At 40.7% G+C, this 14,911-nt stretch overlaps 1 protein-coding gene across 4 annotated transcripts in view; it reads right to left on the bottom strand.

Annotated features, from left to right (window-relative positions):
• The window catches only part of PDE4D (phosphodiesterase 4D), a 1,058,382-nt gene that overhangs the window by 481,331 nt on the left and 562,140 nt on the right, over nt 1-14,911 (bottom strand). The window contains exon 1 of one of the 4 annotated variants that reach the window (XM_075932871.2): nt 142-1,176. The exons of the other annotated variants lie outside the window; for them this stretch is intronic. Coding sequence (XP_075788986.1) covers nt 142-188 — 47 coding nt within the window. The 5' untranslated portion in view covers nt 189-1,176. Of the gene's footprint in view, nt 1-141; nt 1,177-14,911 lie in introns of those variants that run through there. 4 annotated transcript variants of the gene reach the window in all.

The raw sequence follows: 14,911 nt of genomic DNA, 5'->3' as shown, positions 1-14,911 counted from the left end.
TCTAAGATTTTCATTCTACAATATCCTAATTAATCCTCACTTGCCACTAAAACTGGAAAAGTCAGCATCTGGTAGTTGTCACAGTATTTTGCAAACAAGCATTCTAAGTTTAACAATTTGTAGTGTGTATCGATTACTCACCAAATCCATGAATGCCTCCTAAAGGGGAAATTATTCACATGCATCATGTTCACAGATCTTCCAGCATTAGTATTTTCCTTATCTGATAGCTTTTTCTGTGATGGTATTCATAGATGTATTCCAAAACAACTGCATGAGTAGTTAACACCAAGGGTTATTGCAAAAATTATTGTATTCCACAAAAATAAGAATATCCAAGATCTGAGAAAAGACTTTCTATGGGATTTTCTAGGTACATTCCCATCCATTTATGTCACATTGGTTAATTAAAAAAAACCATGAAAGTATATGGTATATGGTAACTGCGTATCCTAAATGAAGACAAATGTTCCCCTTGATACAATCCAAGTGCTTTTAGTGTAAATTAAAGCATCTTCATATGAAGCATTTTGGACAGTTGGAAAAGGTAAGTCAAACGATAGTTTCTTGTCATCCATGCTAAATCAGTGTTTAGAGGAAAATGAATGATTTCAGATTCCTTTGCCATAGTGTCTTTTAGAAATGAATATTGCTTTTTCTTCTTTCTTAGACACATATTCATCAGTGATCACTTTAATGGAGTTTTTCTTTCTTCAAGCTCTGGATAAAGACTGGTGATTAAAAACCCATATACTGTACATCCAAAGCAAACTTCTCTGAATTTTGATTATCAGGGTTTAGTTCTTCATCTAAGAAAGAAGGAAGGAAGTGTGCTTTTTCTGCTCCATAGGACAGGACTACAATAAGATATTATCATGAATATAAGGTTTTGTCATAATCAAATTCATTGTGATGTCTAACCCCATAAGGCTGTCTGCTCCTTGCAAGTAAAATGACGAAGCTATTGATTCTTTCACTGCATAACGTAGTTCTAATTTGATGTTATACTTCATATGAAAAACATGTGCATGCATTGAGATTTTGCTACAAAAAAGCAAAGCTTTCAGTCCTATGTTATCTAAGAATTCTTCCCCTGCTTTCCTCTCCCCTCCAATTTAGCGAACAGTAGTTATTACTCCTGAGGCTCTGACAACATCCTTGGGAAGATTCTTAGGCTCAAGCTAAACAGGTCATATATATATATATATATATATATATATATATGTATTAAAACAGGGCAGACAGCAGGCTGTTGATTGCTTTCTCCTGACGAGAATTGCCAACGTACCCTCTGTAATCCTTGTATTCTTTCATACTCTGTCTTTGCTCTCCTGTTCAGTAGCAGCTCAGGACACTTGCAGACTCTGTGGCACTATTACTCTGCAGCAGAATCCGCTCCAGGCTGCAGTGAATGCTGCCTGACAGAGGATGTGCTAGCGTCAAGGGGGCCCTTTAGGTGGGTTCTCCTGACACAGCATATCCTCTTGTGCTTTTTCATCAGACAGAGAGAATGGAGTAGAGGGGTGTTTCTGGGAAAGCAGCAGGGAAACAAAACAAAAAGAAAAAGAAAACCCTTCTTCAAAACATCCTATTTCTCTTAGTGAGTACAATAAAACAAAATAGTGATAGAAATGTAACAACAACTAAACATGTTAAATAATGAGAACATTCACCTAGCACAAAATAGTGTACAGTGTTTTTATTTGATGTCTAAAAAACTACAGACTTTTTTCCACTTACATTTTCATGTTCCTAAACCATAGTCTTTTTATTCATTAAAAAAAACCACACATGGTTTATACTGCCCTATGACTCTTAAACTTTAAATGACCACTTTCCCTTTTGGACAGGAAATCCTATACTATGAAAACCAGTTACACCTTCAAAGGAATCAACATATGCCATAAAACTGCTTGTTTGATTAGGGAGTAGTCAGACTAGGGAGTGCTGTGATAAGGCATTGCACTGCATTTTTATGTCTTCTATTTCCTTAAGATTGTTCTCCTGCTGTCAGAGCTCCATTCTACAATACCCCAAATTAGCCCAGGCTCTGTTGATGCCATTTTGGAACAAGAATAAAATAGTAAAACTATTTGAGTCTATTAATGTATTAGCAGTGGAGTAGTATTTGTTTAAATTCAGTACTAGTTTTATATAGATGACATAATATTCATGTATCTGTTTTAATTATTGTATTTTAAAGACGTGTGGCACAAGATACAATGTATCTCAGAATTTAAGAGCTCTGGCAATCTTCAACAGAATGCAGCTACCAGAATTTGAGAGGGGAGGTTAAGATTGAGAACAATAAATCTTATTACTTAGCAGTAGCAAGTCACCACAAAAAACATTTAATGATCATAAATAATTCAAATCAACTTTTTAATTGATTGATAAAACCATGCTCTCCTTTTGTTATAAAATATGTAAAAATATGGTCCCTTTTGGGACTTACTCCAAAATGCATTAACATATAATATAACAAATAATGTGAAATTATGTAGATGTAGAATTTATTTAATTATTCAGCAAGATTGCCTTTAGTCTCTCCAATTCCCTACTCTTTGTCTGCATGCTGGTAAGCTCTTCAGATCAAGAGCATACCTTATTTATCTGAAAATTGTATAGCACACTATGGATGCTCCACAGATCTCCATTATTTGCATTTTTGAATCACTTAAAGGTTTCATTGTACTAGGTGCTGTACAAAAAGAGAGAGAGGGAGACATAGTACCTGCCTCTGAAGAGATTAAAAAATTAAACAGAGAAGACTGTCAACATACAAGCAACATATTAAGGATATAAAATTTGTCAGCTGCTCTCTTTCTCTCTCTGTTTTTATTTTGTTTGTTTGTACAGATGTGTCTAACATTTCCCTAAATCATTCATCCATTCCCCCCTCTAAGAGCCCCATCACTTCCCATTCCACCATAAGAATTCCCCTCTCTTTATGAGAGGAACAGAGGCCCCTGGCATTTAAATGTCCATTTTAAAAAATGCACTGACCCTTACAGATTACAAAATCCCTAAAATCTATAAAGGTGTGATCTCTTTCCCTCTCTTTCCTCCTGCCTCCTGCAACTATATTTGTGTTGACAGTGGCCAGAGGACGTTCCTACCTCCCATCTGTTTTGACTCTGCTTCCAGGACTCTGGCAGTAGAGGTTTTGTCATATGTACTGTCAGGCTGCTAGGGAAGAATCTATAAAATTATTATACTAACCTGTAATAAAAATCATACAAATAATTGAGACTAAAACTACACCAAATTAATATAGAACTGTCTAGAATCTGCAAAATAAAGGCTAACCCTCCTATTTCCAAACCCGGAAATAGAATAATAGAAATATAGGCCTAGAAGGGGCTCAATAGGTCACCTAGTTCAGTCAAATGAACGAGGCAGGACTAAATATTATCTAAAGCACCCCTGACAGCATTTGTCTAACATATTCCTAAAAATTTCCAGTAATGGAAATTCCACAATCTCCCTAGTTAATTTGTTCCAGCTCTTTAACTAGACTCACAGTTAGGAAGTTTTTCTAACCTAAATCCACCTTGTTATAGTCAGAACCCATTACTTTTTGTCCTGTCCTCAATGGATTAGAACAATTTCTCACCTTCCTTTTTATAACAATCTTTGTAAGTACTTGAATACTCTTATGTCTCCCCTCAGTTTCTCTTCTCCAAACTAGACAAACCCAATTTTTCAGTCTTTCATTGTAGCTTGTATGTTCTATTTGGAACTTTAATAATTCTTGTTGCTCTCCTCTGGAGTGTCTCTACTTTGTAAACATCTTTGTAGTTTCCAAAACTGAACACAGTACTGCAGTTGAGGTCTCATCAGTGATGAGTAGAGTGGAAGAATTATTTCTCATGTGTTGCTTGCAACATTTATCCTAATATATCCCCAAATTATGCTTTTTTCCAACAGTATGAAACTGAAGATTCATATTTAGTTTCATATTGTGATCCACAATAACCTTTAGATGCTTTTCTGCCGTACTCTTTCTTAGGCAGTCATTGCCCATTTTGTATTTGTGCAACTGACTATTCCTTCTTAATTTGCATTTGTCTTCATTGAATATCATCCTATTTACTTCAAACCATTTCTCCAGATTTGGCAAGATCATTTTGAATTCTTGCCCTATCCTCCAAAGCTCTCCACAACTCGGTATCATCTACAAACTTCATAGTATCCTCTGTGACATTTGAAATAATTTATAAAAATATTGAATGCAACTGGATGCAAGATAGATCCTTATGGGACTCTAGTCAATGTATCCTTCCAGCTTGACTGTGAACCATTGATAACCAGTCTTATTTAGGCTATATTTTCTTAGTTTGCCTATGAGAAGTAAATCTTAACTTATTATTTCCCTATTTTAGTGAATTTGAGCTTGCTAAATAAATCCTTTCATTTTCATTGTAAATGTAAAAAAATAATAATAATTTGAAATGCTGTTAGTTACAGTATGTATGTAATATTCTATGGGGCTGCACACTAGTCAGCAAAATATATCAGCAAATAGAAATGCTGTGTTACCAGAAAGCCAAGGTTTAGTAATGAGATACAAAGCCTTTCACAACTGAATTACCAGTAGACTTTGACAATAATAGGAATAGATTAATCAAAGGGACTTAGGTGTTTTTGAACATTAACTCCTCTGTTGCCTACTGGAATTCACAGCTTCAGTTTAGGTGCCGACTCTCCCTGTTCATTGTGTAGGGAGAGTTAGGTAGTCATACAAAGAAAGAGATTAGCAGAATCCAGACACTGTGCAGAAAGCAATTTAAGTTTGTCAGGAATTAAATTCGGATGGAAGGGATAAGGCCCAGACTGTTAGGCAAATAGGTCTTATTGATCTGGACTAAGACTCCTGAATGCCAGGCCAGAGGGAGATGTCTATGTCCACTCACAGTTCTCAGCCATGAACCCTCTCCTGGAATTAGTACCTAAGCCAGGTCAACTCTTTCCTCCAAAAAACAAAAACAAAAACACAACAAAAAAAATCAACCAACCAAAAAAAACCAAGAAATGCATAATTGATTCAAATCACTGACATAAAAGCAAAGACTTTCCCTGCAGCTGACAATAGCTTAATACCCCTAATACTTGATACATTCGCCCTTATTGCCCTTTTCAAATAGAGGTAGAACACTATCTTACTTCCAGTCATTGTGGATGACATTAGTGCAACAGATCATCTAGTACTTGATGCAGCCATCATACAATACTCTTGCTTTTCTTTAACAATTCATTACTCATGTTACAGACCTCTAGTGACTTCCCAGACTTCAGCTTATGGACTGAAATCTAAATCTTTTCTTGGTTAAAAGGAGGCTGTACCAGAAATGTCTTGCTCTCTTCCAACAGAAGAGGGACTGCGAGCAATTTACAGAGTAATCTTTGATCTTCCTATCAAATACAACTGACCCTGAAGACTCTGGCTGATCCTGCCATTCCTGTCCATTATTGAACAAGATGGGGCCACTTCCTCTGGAAACAGAATATGAGGAGATTGTGCTTGACTGCAGCTTGTTCCAAAATGGCAGCCTGAGTTGACCACCAGGATTCCTTATCTTTCTTACACAATGCCTTGATGGCATTCCAGTGCCAAACCCTCTTAGCCTTTGCTTTTGCTCTTGATGAGCATGTCTTTAAAAACAAATAAGGCTACAATTTTAGTTTTCAGCTACTATTGCTGCTAGCACCTGGCCCATGGATGAGGTTGAAGGGCTGAGGTCCTAGCACTGAGCTGGCAGCAGTGATGATTAAAACATTACCATTTCTCATCAGATTACAGAGACAGCGAGACTTCAGTCTGGAATACTTCAAAGGTCCTAAGCAGTTTAGAGCAGGAAGCTGTCCAATAAGAACAGTTAACTGAATTGAACTAAATTGGGTCCCCATAAATATCTGCCTTTGAAGTCAGCAGATGATGATGGTCAGTGTCAAATTCAGCATTTTTGTGAACTCATATATACAGGTCTTTTGACTGCAAATGGTTATTAACCATGATCAATGCCACTCACAGTGAACCATTTGGTTATTTTGAGGTCTGCTTGTGAATCTGTGTATGACAGAAGAGCAAATCAGTCATTACCATGTAAATGGCAGTTTCAAATTCATAGTTACTGCCTGTTTCTTTGCCTAATACCAAATTTGCCTTGGTATCATCAGGCTCTCCACATAAGCAGTGAAGTCGCTCAAGAAGACGACAACATCTCTTTTCACATTACGGACTAACTATAATTTCTGGGATAAATTCAAGGGCACCATTTATGGGGGGTCCAAAAAGGGGCACTACTCCCCTTCCTGAGTTTGAACCCCCTGAATTTCATACTTGGGGGAAAGCTGATTGGTGTGGAGAAGCACATAAATCGGATGGAAACTTCTCTTAAAGGAGAATCCATTGATAGAGATTCTCTAAGCTGTAGTCAGAAAGGGAGGAGGAGAGAGGACAAACCATAGACCAGAGCAGACAAACAACCGCATATAAAGAAATCCGATACATCAGGGAAGGGCAGACATCAGGGAAGGGCAGACAAATAAACAGTGGCAAATTTTTCAAGTGTTTCTACATAAATACTAGGAGTCTGATTAATAAGATGGGTGAACTAGAGTACCTCGTATTAAAGGAGGAGATTGACATAATAGGCATCACTGAAACCTGGTGGAATGAGGAAAATCTGTGGGACGCAATCATACCAGAATATAAAATATATCAGAAGGATAGAGAAGGTCGTGTGGGTGGCGGAGTGGCACTGTATGTGAAAGATAATATAGAATCAAATGAAATAAAAATATTAAATGAATCAACATGTTCAATAGAATCGCTATGGATAGTAATTCCATGCTCTAATAATAAGAATTTAGCAGTAGGGATATATTATTGACTACCTGATGAGGACAGTGATACTGACATTGAAATGCTGAGGGAGATTAGAGAGGCTACCAAAATAAACAACTCTATAATAATGGGGGATTGTAATTATTCCCATATTGACTAGGTATATGTCACCTCAGGAAGAGAAGCAGAGATAAAATTTCTCAATGGCTTAAATGAGTGCTGCTTGGAGCAGCTGGTACAGGAACCCACAAGGGGAGAGGCAATTCTTGATTTAGTCCTGAGTAGAGTGCAGGATCAGGTCCAGGAGATAACCGTTACAGGACCGCTTGGGAATAGTGACCATAATATAATAACATTTAACATTCCTGTGGTGGGAAGAACACCTCAGCAGTCCAGCACTCTGGCATTTAATTTCAAAAAGGGGAGTTACACAAAAATGAGGAGGTTAGTTAAAGAGAAATTAAAAGGCACAGTGACTAGAGCCAAGCTGCAAGCTGAATGGAAACTTTTTAAAGACACAATAATAGAGGCCCAACGTGTATACCCCAAATTAAAAAACATTGTAAGAGACGTAAAAAAGAGTTATCATGGCTTAACCACCATGTAAAAGAAGCAGTGAAGGATAAAAAGGTATCTTTCAAGAAGTAGAAGTCCAATCCTAGTGAGATAAATGGAAACGAACATGAACACTTTCAAATCAAGTGTAAAAATTTAATAAGAAAAGCCAAAAAAGATTGAGGAACAGCTAGCCAAAAACTCAAAAAGAAATAACAAAATGTTTTTAAGTACATTAGAAGCAGGAAGCCTGCTAAAAAACCTATGGGTCCCCTAGACAATCGAGATATAAAAGGAGCAATCAAGGATGATAAAGCCATTGTGGAGAAACTAAATGATTTCTTTGCTTCAGTCTTCACGGCTGAGGATGTTGGGGAGATTCCCAAATCTGCACCATCCTTTGTGGGTGATGAATCTGAGTAGCTGTCCTGAATAGAAGTGTCATTAGAGGAGGTTTTGGAACAAACAGAAAAACTTAATGGTAACAAATCATCCGCATCAGATGGCATTCATCCAAGGGTTCTAAAAGGACTCAAATGGGAAATTGCTGAACTATTATCTGTGATTTGTAACCTATCCTTTAAATCGGCTTCCGTACCTAATGACTGGAAGGTAGCTAACGTGACACCAATATTTAAAAAGGGCTCTAGAGGCGATCCTGGCAATTACAGACTGAAGTCTAACTTCAGTACTGGGCAAATTAGTCGAAACAATAGTAAAGAATAAAATTGTCAGGCACGTAGAAGAACATAATTTGCTGGACAAAAGTCAACATGGTTTCAGTAAAGGGAAATCATGTCTTACTAATCTATTAGGGTATGTCTACACTACCCCCCTAGTTCGAAATAGGGGGGTAATGTATGCATACCGAACTTGCTAATGAAGCCCGGGATTTGAATTTCCTGGGCTTCATTAGCATAAAGCCGGCGCCGCCATTTTTAAAAGCCGGCTAGTGCGAACCCCGTGCCACGCGGCTACACGCGGCACGGACTAGATAGTTCAGATTAGGAAGCCTAATCCGAACTATCTAGTCCATGCCGCGTGTAGCCGCGTGGCACGGGGTTCGCACTAGCTGGCTTTTAAAAATGGCGGCGCCCGGCTTATGCAAATGAAGCCCGGGAAATTCAAATCCTGAGCTTCATTTGCAAGTGCAGTATGCCTACATTACCCTCCTAGATCGAATTAGGAGGGTAGTGTAGACATACCCTAACATATTCTGACATCTTGTGGCAAGTCACGTAAGGGACACTCGTTAGCCTTAACATTTTAATGTATATTCTTACTTTGTTACTAACTCTGTGGAGAAGGAGAGAGACAGTCCATCAGGATTCCTGGGCACTCTCTCAACTCCTGGAAGGGGAATGGGGTCTAGTGGGTACAGCAAGGGGGGCAGATACTAGGCTTCCTAGTTCGAACTACCGTTACTCCTCATTCCACGAGGAGTGAATGGAAGCCTAGTCCGAACTACCTAGTTCGTGCCGCGTGTAGCCGCGCGGCACGGGGTTCGAACCAGCCGGGATTTAAAAATGGCGGCGCCCGGCTTATGCAAATGAAGCCCGGGAAATTCAAATCCTGGGCTTCATTTGCAAGTGTGGTATGCCTACATTACCCCACTAGTTCGAACTAGCGGGGTAGTGTAGACATACCCTTAGTGTTAGAACTGAGAGCATCTAATATTTACTTAACTTTCTTTTTTATATCAAAATTAAATACAGTGCTCCTGTCAGATAACTGCTAAATTGTCTGCCAAAAATGTAGTGTTTTCCAGTACCTCGATAGCTTCTGGATAAAGATGATGTGTGTGGAGATGTGGGGATGGGGTTGTTTCCTCCTCTCCCCATTTGGTACTTGGTTTGTACTGAGCATGATCAGTAACATTGCTGAAGCCTCTGTCTTCAGTCTGCCCCCCATGCTTTCACATTCTCTCTTCTATCCCATAACTGCATGCACAGATCAGCTTTTCCCGCATACCCACAAAATCTGAAATGGCACCCCTGGATAAATGCCTTCAGCTACACTGTTGGGCGTAGTGTTAGCAGAACCATGGATTGTAATGATGGTAAGATGCTTATGTATGGTAGTTAACTGGACATCGATGAATTCTTCATTATCATGCACCAACCCTACAAAACCCATTGGAGATTGGTTGAAAGCACAAGTGCCACTCCTTCTTGGAGGAATCTGTTGGAGCAGCCTGAGAACAAAAACATATGATCTTCAACTTATTAATGATTGATTCCTGACTGGCATATTTCACATAACGCACATCAATTTATGGAAGTGTTATAGCTTACAATGAATAGTAGGGAATATTTTAGATTACCATTACTATTCAATTAAGCACTCTTGCTGTAATCAAATGAAATCACATTCCATTAACATGTCTGAGTCATAAAACCTAAAATATTTTGAGAAAATAAGCACTTGCACAGCACTGTATATGTTCAAACATTAACTAGTGTCCTCACAATACCTTGTCAGGTAATTAAATTATACCCAGTTTACAGAGGAGGAACCTGAGGTAAGAAGGTGATGACACTTGCCCAGTGCCACACAGCCAATAGCAGAAGAGATCCCCTAACATTCAGTCCTGTTTTCATTCCTCCTAATTCCACTGTCTGGTTACAGTTTGGAGAAAATCTTTCCATCAGTTTTCAATTTTTTTTTCTCTTTGCAAATGAAACTAGGAATATTTTACTTCAATCCCAGAGAAAACTGAAATAACTGGACTTATGCAATCTTGCCAATATGAATGAACACAATGGAAGAACAAAAAAAATGTACAGTTAACTAAAAGAGTTGCTTCTCATTTTCAAAAATCAGATAGACATCCATACTAGAATGCAGACAGCATCTTCATCTCGCACACTTAATTTGTTATGGTCGCAGAGCTCTTTCAAACAATGTAGAAAAGGAAACCAATTATTTAAGGATTTGTTTTCATTCATCAACAGGAGTATGAAAACTGCTAACCATATACTGATAAGAAGTAGGGATATGACAGCTCTCACAATTGTGAAACAATTTCACAATCTTAGTAATAGATATGTTATTAATATAACTCTAACAGTTATAATGATGGGGGAATATACCATGGACAAGCAGTTATCCCATGTTCTCCAGTCATTAGTGAGACACAATACAATTTCCCCTGCTCCCTTCCTCCCCAACATTTGTAATGTAGTATAGGTATAGAGATAGAAGAAGTTGGAATAATAGCTTAATGTGCTTTATATTTTATACATTCCGCAAATTCATAGTTTTCAGAAAGGTATGATCCCTATATTCTGCAAACAGAAATGTATATTAATCAACCTCACCTGGTATGATTGTTGCTTTCTCCCCCATTCTTTCACTGCTAGACTGAATTTTGCTAAAGTGGTCAATAATTATATGTACTTTAAAGGCTTGGAGAATGACAGGTACAACTGGAAATAGCAATAGTTTCAGGTTGTTTCTGTTTCCTGTGTTCAGTGATCATTTACCAGCCTGAGACCATTCATCTACTAGATCTGAAATCAAGATGTTCATGTTTGTTTATAAAAAGCTGTTCCCTATGTTTTAATACAACCAGGTTGACTAATAAAACATTAAATATTTACACAGAATTCCACATAAAATTCATATTTTCCCCTAGAGCTTGTAAACAAACCTTTGTGACCAATGAGAAATAAAAATGGTTTCCTAAAAAAAAAATCAAATAAATTTGCTGAAGACTCATATGATAAGAATTTTCAGACTATATGATTTATATAATCATTTATGGTCCAATAAGAGCTAAGTAAATTAATCTCATTATCTGGGTACACCAAAAGGTCAGGAAACACTTGATATGGGTCTTAATCAGGCCACAACTTTATTGTGCAGATGCATGGGACTATCTGGCAGATAAAAGGTACAGTGCAGATCAATCCATGTTACTTTAAACCATTATCCAGAGCTCCACCAGCCTCTGTTGATTTCCATCCAGGTCCCTTAGCCAATCCATGTTTTGAACTTACCATTCACCACCCTTACAGGGCTAAGGCGGGCAATGAGAAGTGTGTGTGGTGGGGGGAGAGGTGTTGGCACCCTGCTGTACTAATGAGAGGAGTCTCCAAACTCCCTCCCCCTTTTTTGTTCCTTTTCCCAGTACCTCCTTTTAAGTCCTTTATCAGGCTGTTTATCTGGTTCCTGGATGCCTACCCTATGCACTGAAAATCCATACAACCTTATGAAATAAGTTGTGATTTATGGCCTACCACCTTTCTTCATATCCAAAAAGGTTCTCCTTGACTCTTGCTTTGGGGAAGGCAAGTGTAGCCAGACAGGAACCCCCTGCCACATCCATCTTGCTTGCCCCCCTAAGATGCCTCAGAGCACACAGGGCACAGAGAGCAATAAAATCAACATAGTCTTTGATGCCTTGACAGAAGGCCCGGATATGTTGGCTCATCATGACCCTGGACAACTGTAAACATAGATAAGAGGGCCATCAAGCCAGTCGTTGACCAAGAGGCTGCAGAAACTGCCCTTGGCTAGCCGATATTGATACTATCACACAGCTGTCCCGGGAGAGGAAACTCCCACTGAGTAAAGAATGTCCAGTACTCCCAATTTAGTTATCTCTTTCTTACAAGTGTAAATTATGTTCACAACTCCCTTGTAAGAACTGGCATCACAAAGATGAACCAGCACAATTTGGCACCTTAGATGAGAAAGAGAATATGTGACCCCACGGGTATAAAGATGGGCCCAGCAGCGCACTCACTTTGAGTATCAATCCATCAGCTGCCTGCTGGTCGGGCTAGGTGATTGACTCCCGAGGTCCATATGGGGACGCCCAGCCTCGTATTCGTCTTTCCGAGGAATTGAGTGACCAATCCTGGCCTGACACGCTGGAATCGAGAGATGCAGAAGGGGGTAAAAATTGTACCTGTATGTGTCCTTTTTTTTTGTCATTGTGCACGTATAGCATTAGAGCTCTATAAGGCTAAGTTGTCATTTTGGTACCATTAGTTTGGTGTGTTTTGTTTTCCCTCCTTCTTTTGTAACCACTTAAGACCTGTATTTGCTAGCAGTTAAGAAGTAGAGCAATAGCCATTGTAACCGCATGATCATAAGTTTCTCTAATAAACTTGTAACTGTTTAAGCTTTAACCTGACTCCTTCTGTTGCTGTAACAGAACCAGACAATTAAAAGAATCATAGCCAGTCAGGGGTAAATGCAGTAAGAGCTAAGTGTTGAGTCGTGTCGCCTCCACGGAGCAGACTCTCAGGGCACCCATCAGCCTCCCTGGCTGCCCGCTGTGAAGGGACTTTTGTCCTAGTAGTCAAAGACTCGGGTGTAACTAGCTCTCTCGGCACCACCTTGGGGCACTCGTCAGCCTCCCTGGCTGCCCACTGTGAAGGGACCTTCGTCCTAGCAGTCAAAGACTCGGGTGTATTAGGGCTCACAGACTACTCGCTACCCCGGCCACTGACTGACAGCAAAATAACCTCATCCCACTGAAGCCAATCTGGTGTTGCAGGAAAAATTCCTTCCTAACCTCCCCCATTCAAAAGAAACAGTTGCATGATGCCCACAGCAAGTCCTAACCCAAACTGATGTTCACCTTCACTGGGGAGGGAGAGTGGCTGCTGCCTTTGCTTGCTATGTGTAGCAAAGAAGCTTCCCCTGCCTGGTGCATGTATCTTTCTTACCTCACATTCCTGAAGAGGTGAGTCAGTTCTGCAACCTGCTGCTGTCCACCTCTTTGCAGCCATCTCTAACCTCATTCCTTGCCCCTACCCCCTTAACTTCCACCATAAGACAGAGCTGTTCTTCTCTGGTAAGCCCAGACAGCCCTTCCTCTGCTTAACTGTGGTGCAGTAATTGGATCAAGATAAATTTTTCTTGAAAATATAGTCAAAAAATGAAAATAACTAAGTATCTTTTGTTTCACTTCTACATTTGAAAAGTTAATCCCCATCCACCCCCGTTGAATTAGCTCTGATATAACACTTCCATTTCTGAATGCCTACTATATGTTTTTCTTTTACTTCCTGCACCTCATGAAGTGAGTTGTAACTCAGAAAAGCTTATGCCATAATAAAACTGTTAATCTTTAAGGTGCCACTGGACTTCATACTTTTATTGATAACTAAAACAGAAAAAGGAACAGTTACTTATCTTATAGTAACTATGGCCGTGTCCACACTCAGGGGTTCTTTCGAAAAAAGTACCCTTTTTTCGAAAGAACTTCCCCTGCGTCCAGACTCAAGCCGCGTTCTTTTGAAATTAAATCGAAAGAACGCGGCTTTTCTTTCGACGGCGGTAAACCTCGTTTCACGAGGAAGAACGCTTTTTTCGAGGGAGATCCGTCGAAAGAACGTGAGTCTGGACGGGGGGAGCCCTTTCTTTCGAAATTATTGGCCTCCAGGAACAAGCCCTGGTGGACAATCTGGGCCGTGGGTTGCACGTCTGTGGTTCCTGGCTGCAGCCATTCCTTAAAGGGACAGGCGCAACCTCACAGCCACTTGTTGCAGACAAGGAGCCAGAGCACACGGCGACCTTGCTGCAGCATATCACAGCCCCAAGAGTGTCCTGGCCCTTCCTCCGAGCCTTCTGGGGACCCAGCCAAGGGCTCCAAGCGCCGGGCACCATCCTGGTCCGTTGCAGAGATAAAGAGCCTGCTGGAGCTGTGGGGAGAGAAGGAGGCCTTACAGGCCCTCAAAAGCCAAAGTGAAGGAGCTGCGGCAGGGCTACGCCAAAGCCAGGGAGGAGAGCTCCCAGTCTGGGGCAGCCCCCCACTACTGCCCCTACTACCCAGAGCTGGACCAGATCCTGGGTGGCAGTGCAGAAGCACGCACACCACGGAGGTTCGTGCAGTCCGGACTGGCAGACCCGGTGGTGGACGCTCCAGAGCGGGAGCTACAGCAATCTGGAGACGGGGACATGGGCCCAGAGGAGAAGGACACCGAGGAGACGGCGACCCTCACCCTGGAGCCAGTCACCCAGACCTCTGAGGCCTCCCAGGCGTCATCTGGCGCGGGAGAGTAAGCAGCAGGTGAGTACAGTGAGTTTGTCACACCCGGGGGGGGGGGGGAGGTAGGTGGGTGTGTGCACAGTGGGTGATGCACAAGGGAAACCTGTCATGCTCAGGCTGATGCCCAGGTCTCACACACACACACACACACACACACACACACACACACACACACACACACACACACAGTGTAACCTTCAGAATGTCTGCTTCCCCTGTCTTAAGGGAGAGGGCATGCCCTTTTGGACAGCTGTTGCACACATGACTGATTGTGATAGAAATGTAGCCGTGTTACTCTGATCTGAGGAAGTGGGTCTGGCCCTGGAAAGCTCATCCCCTAATAAACCATCCTGTTAGTATTGTAAGTGCTACAGAGTCCAGTTTATAGGACTGATTGTGTCTTCTTCTTTTCCTCCACAGCTGGACCAGCCATGGAAGAGGGCCGCAGCACCCCAGCCCCACCTCCATCTCCATCTCCACCTCGGAGACATGGGAGCCTC

This window comes from Pelodiscus sinensis, chromosome 6 (assembly GCF_052426305.1).
Source record: "Pelodiscus sinensis isolate ZL-2025 chromosome 6, ASM5242630v1, whole genome shotgun sequence".
Lineage (NCBI taxonomy): Eukaryota > Metazoa > Chordata > Testudines > Trionychidae > Pelodiscus > Pelodiscus sinensis.
This window is presented reverse-complemented; position numbering and strand designations above follow the sequence as displayed.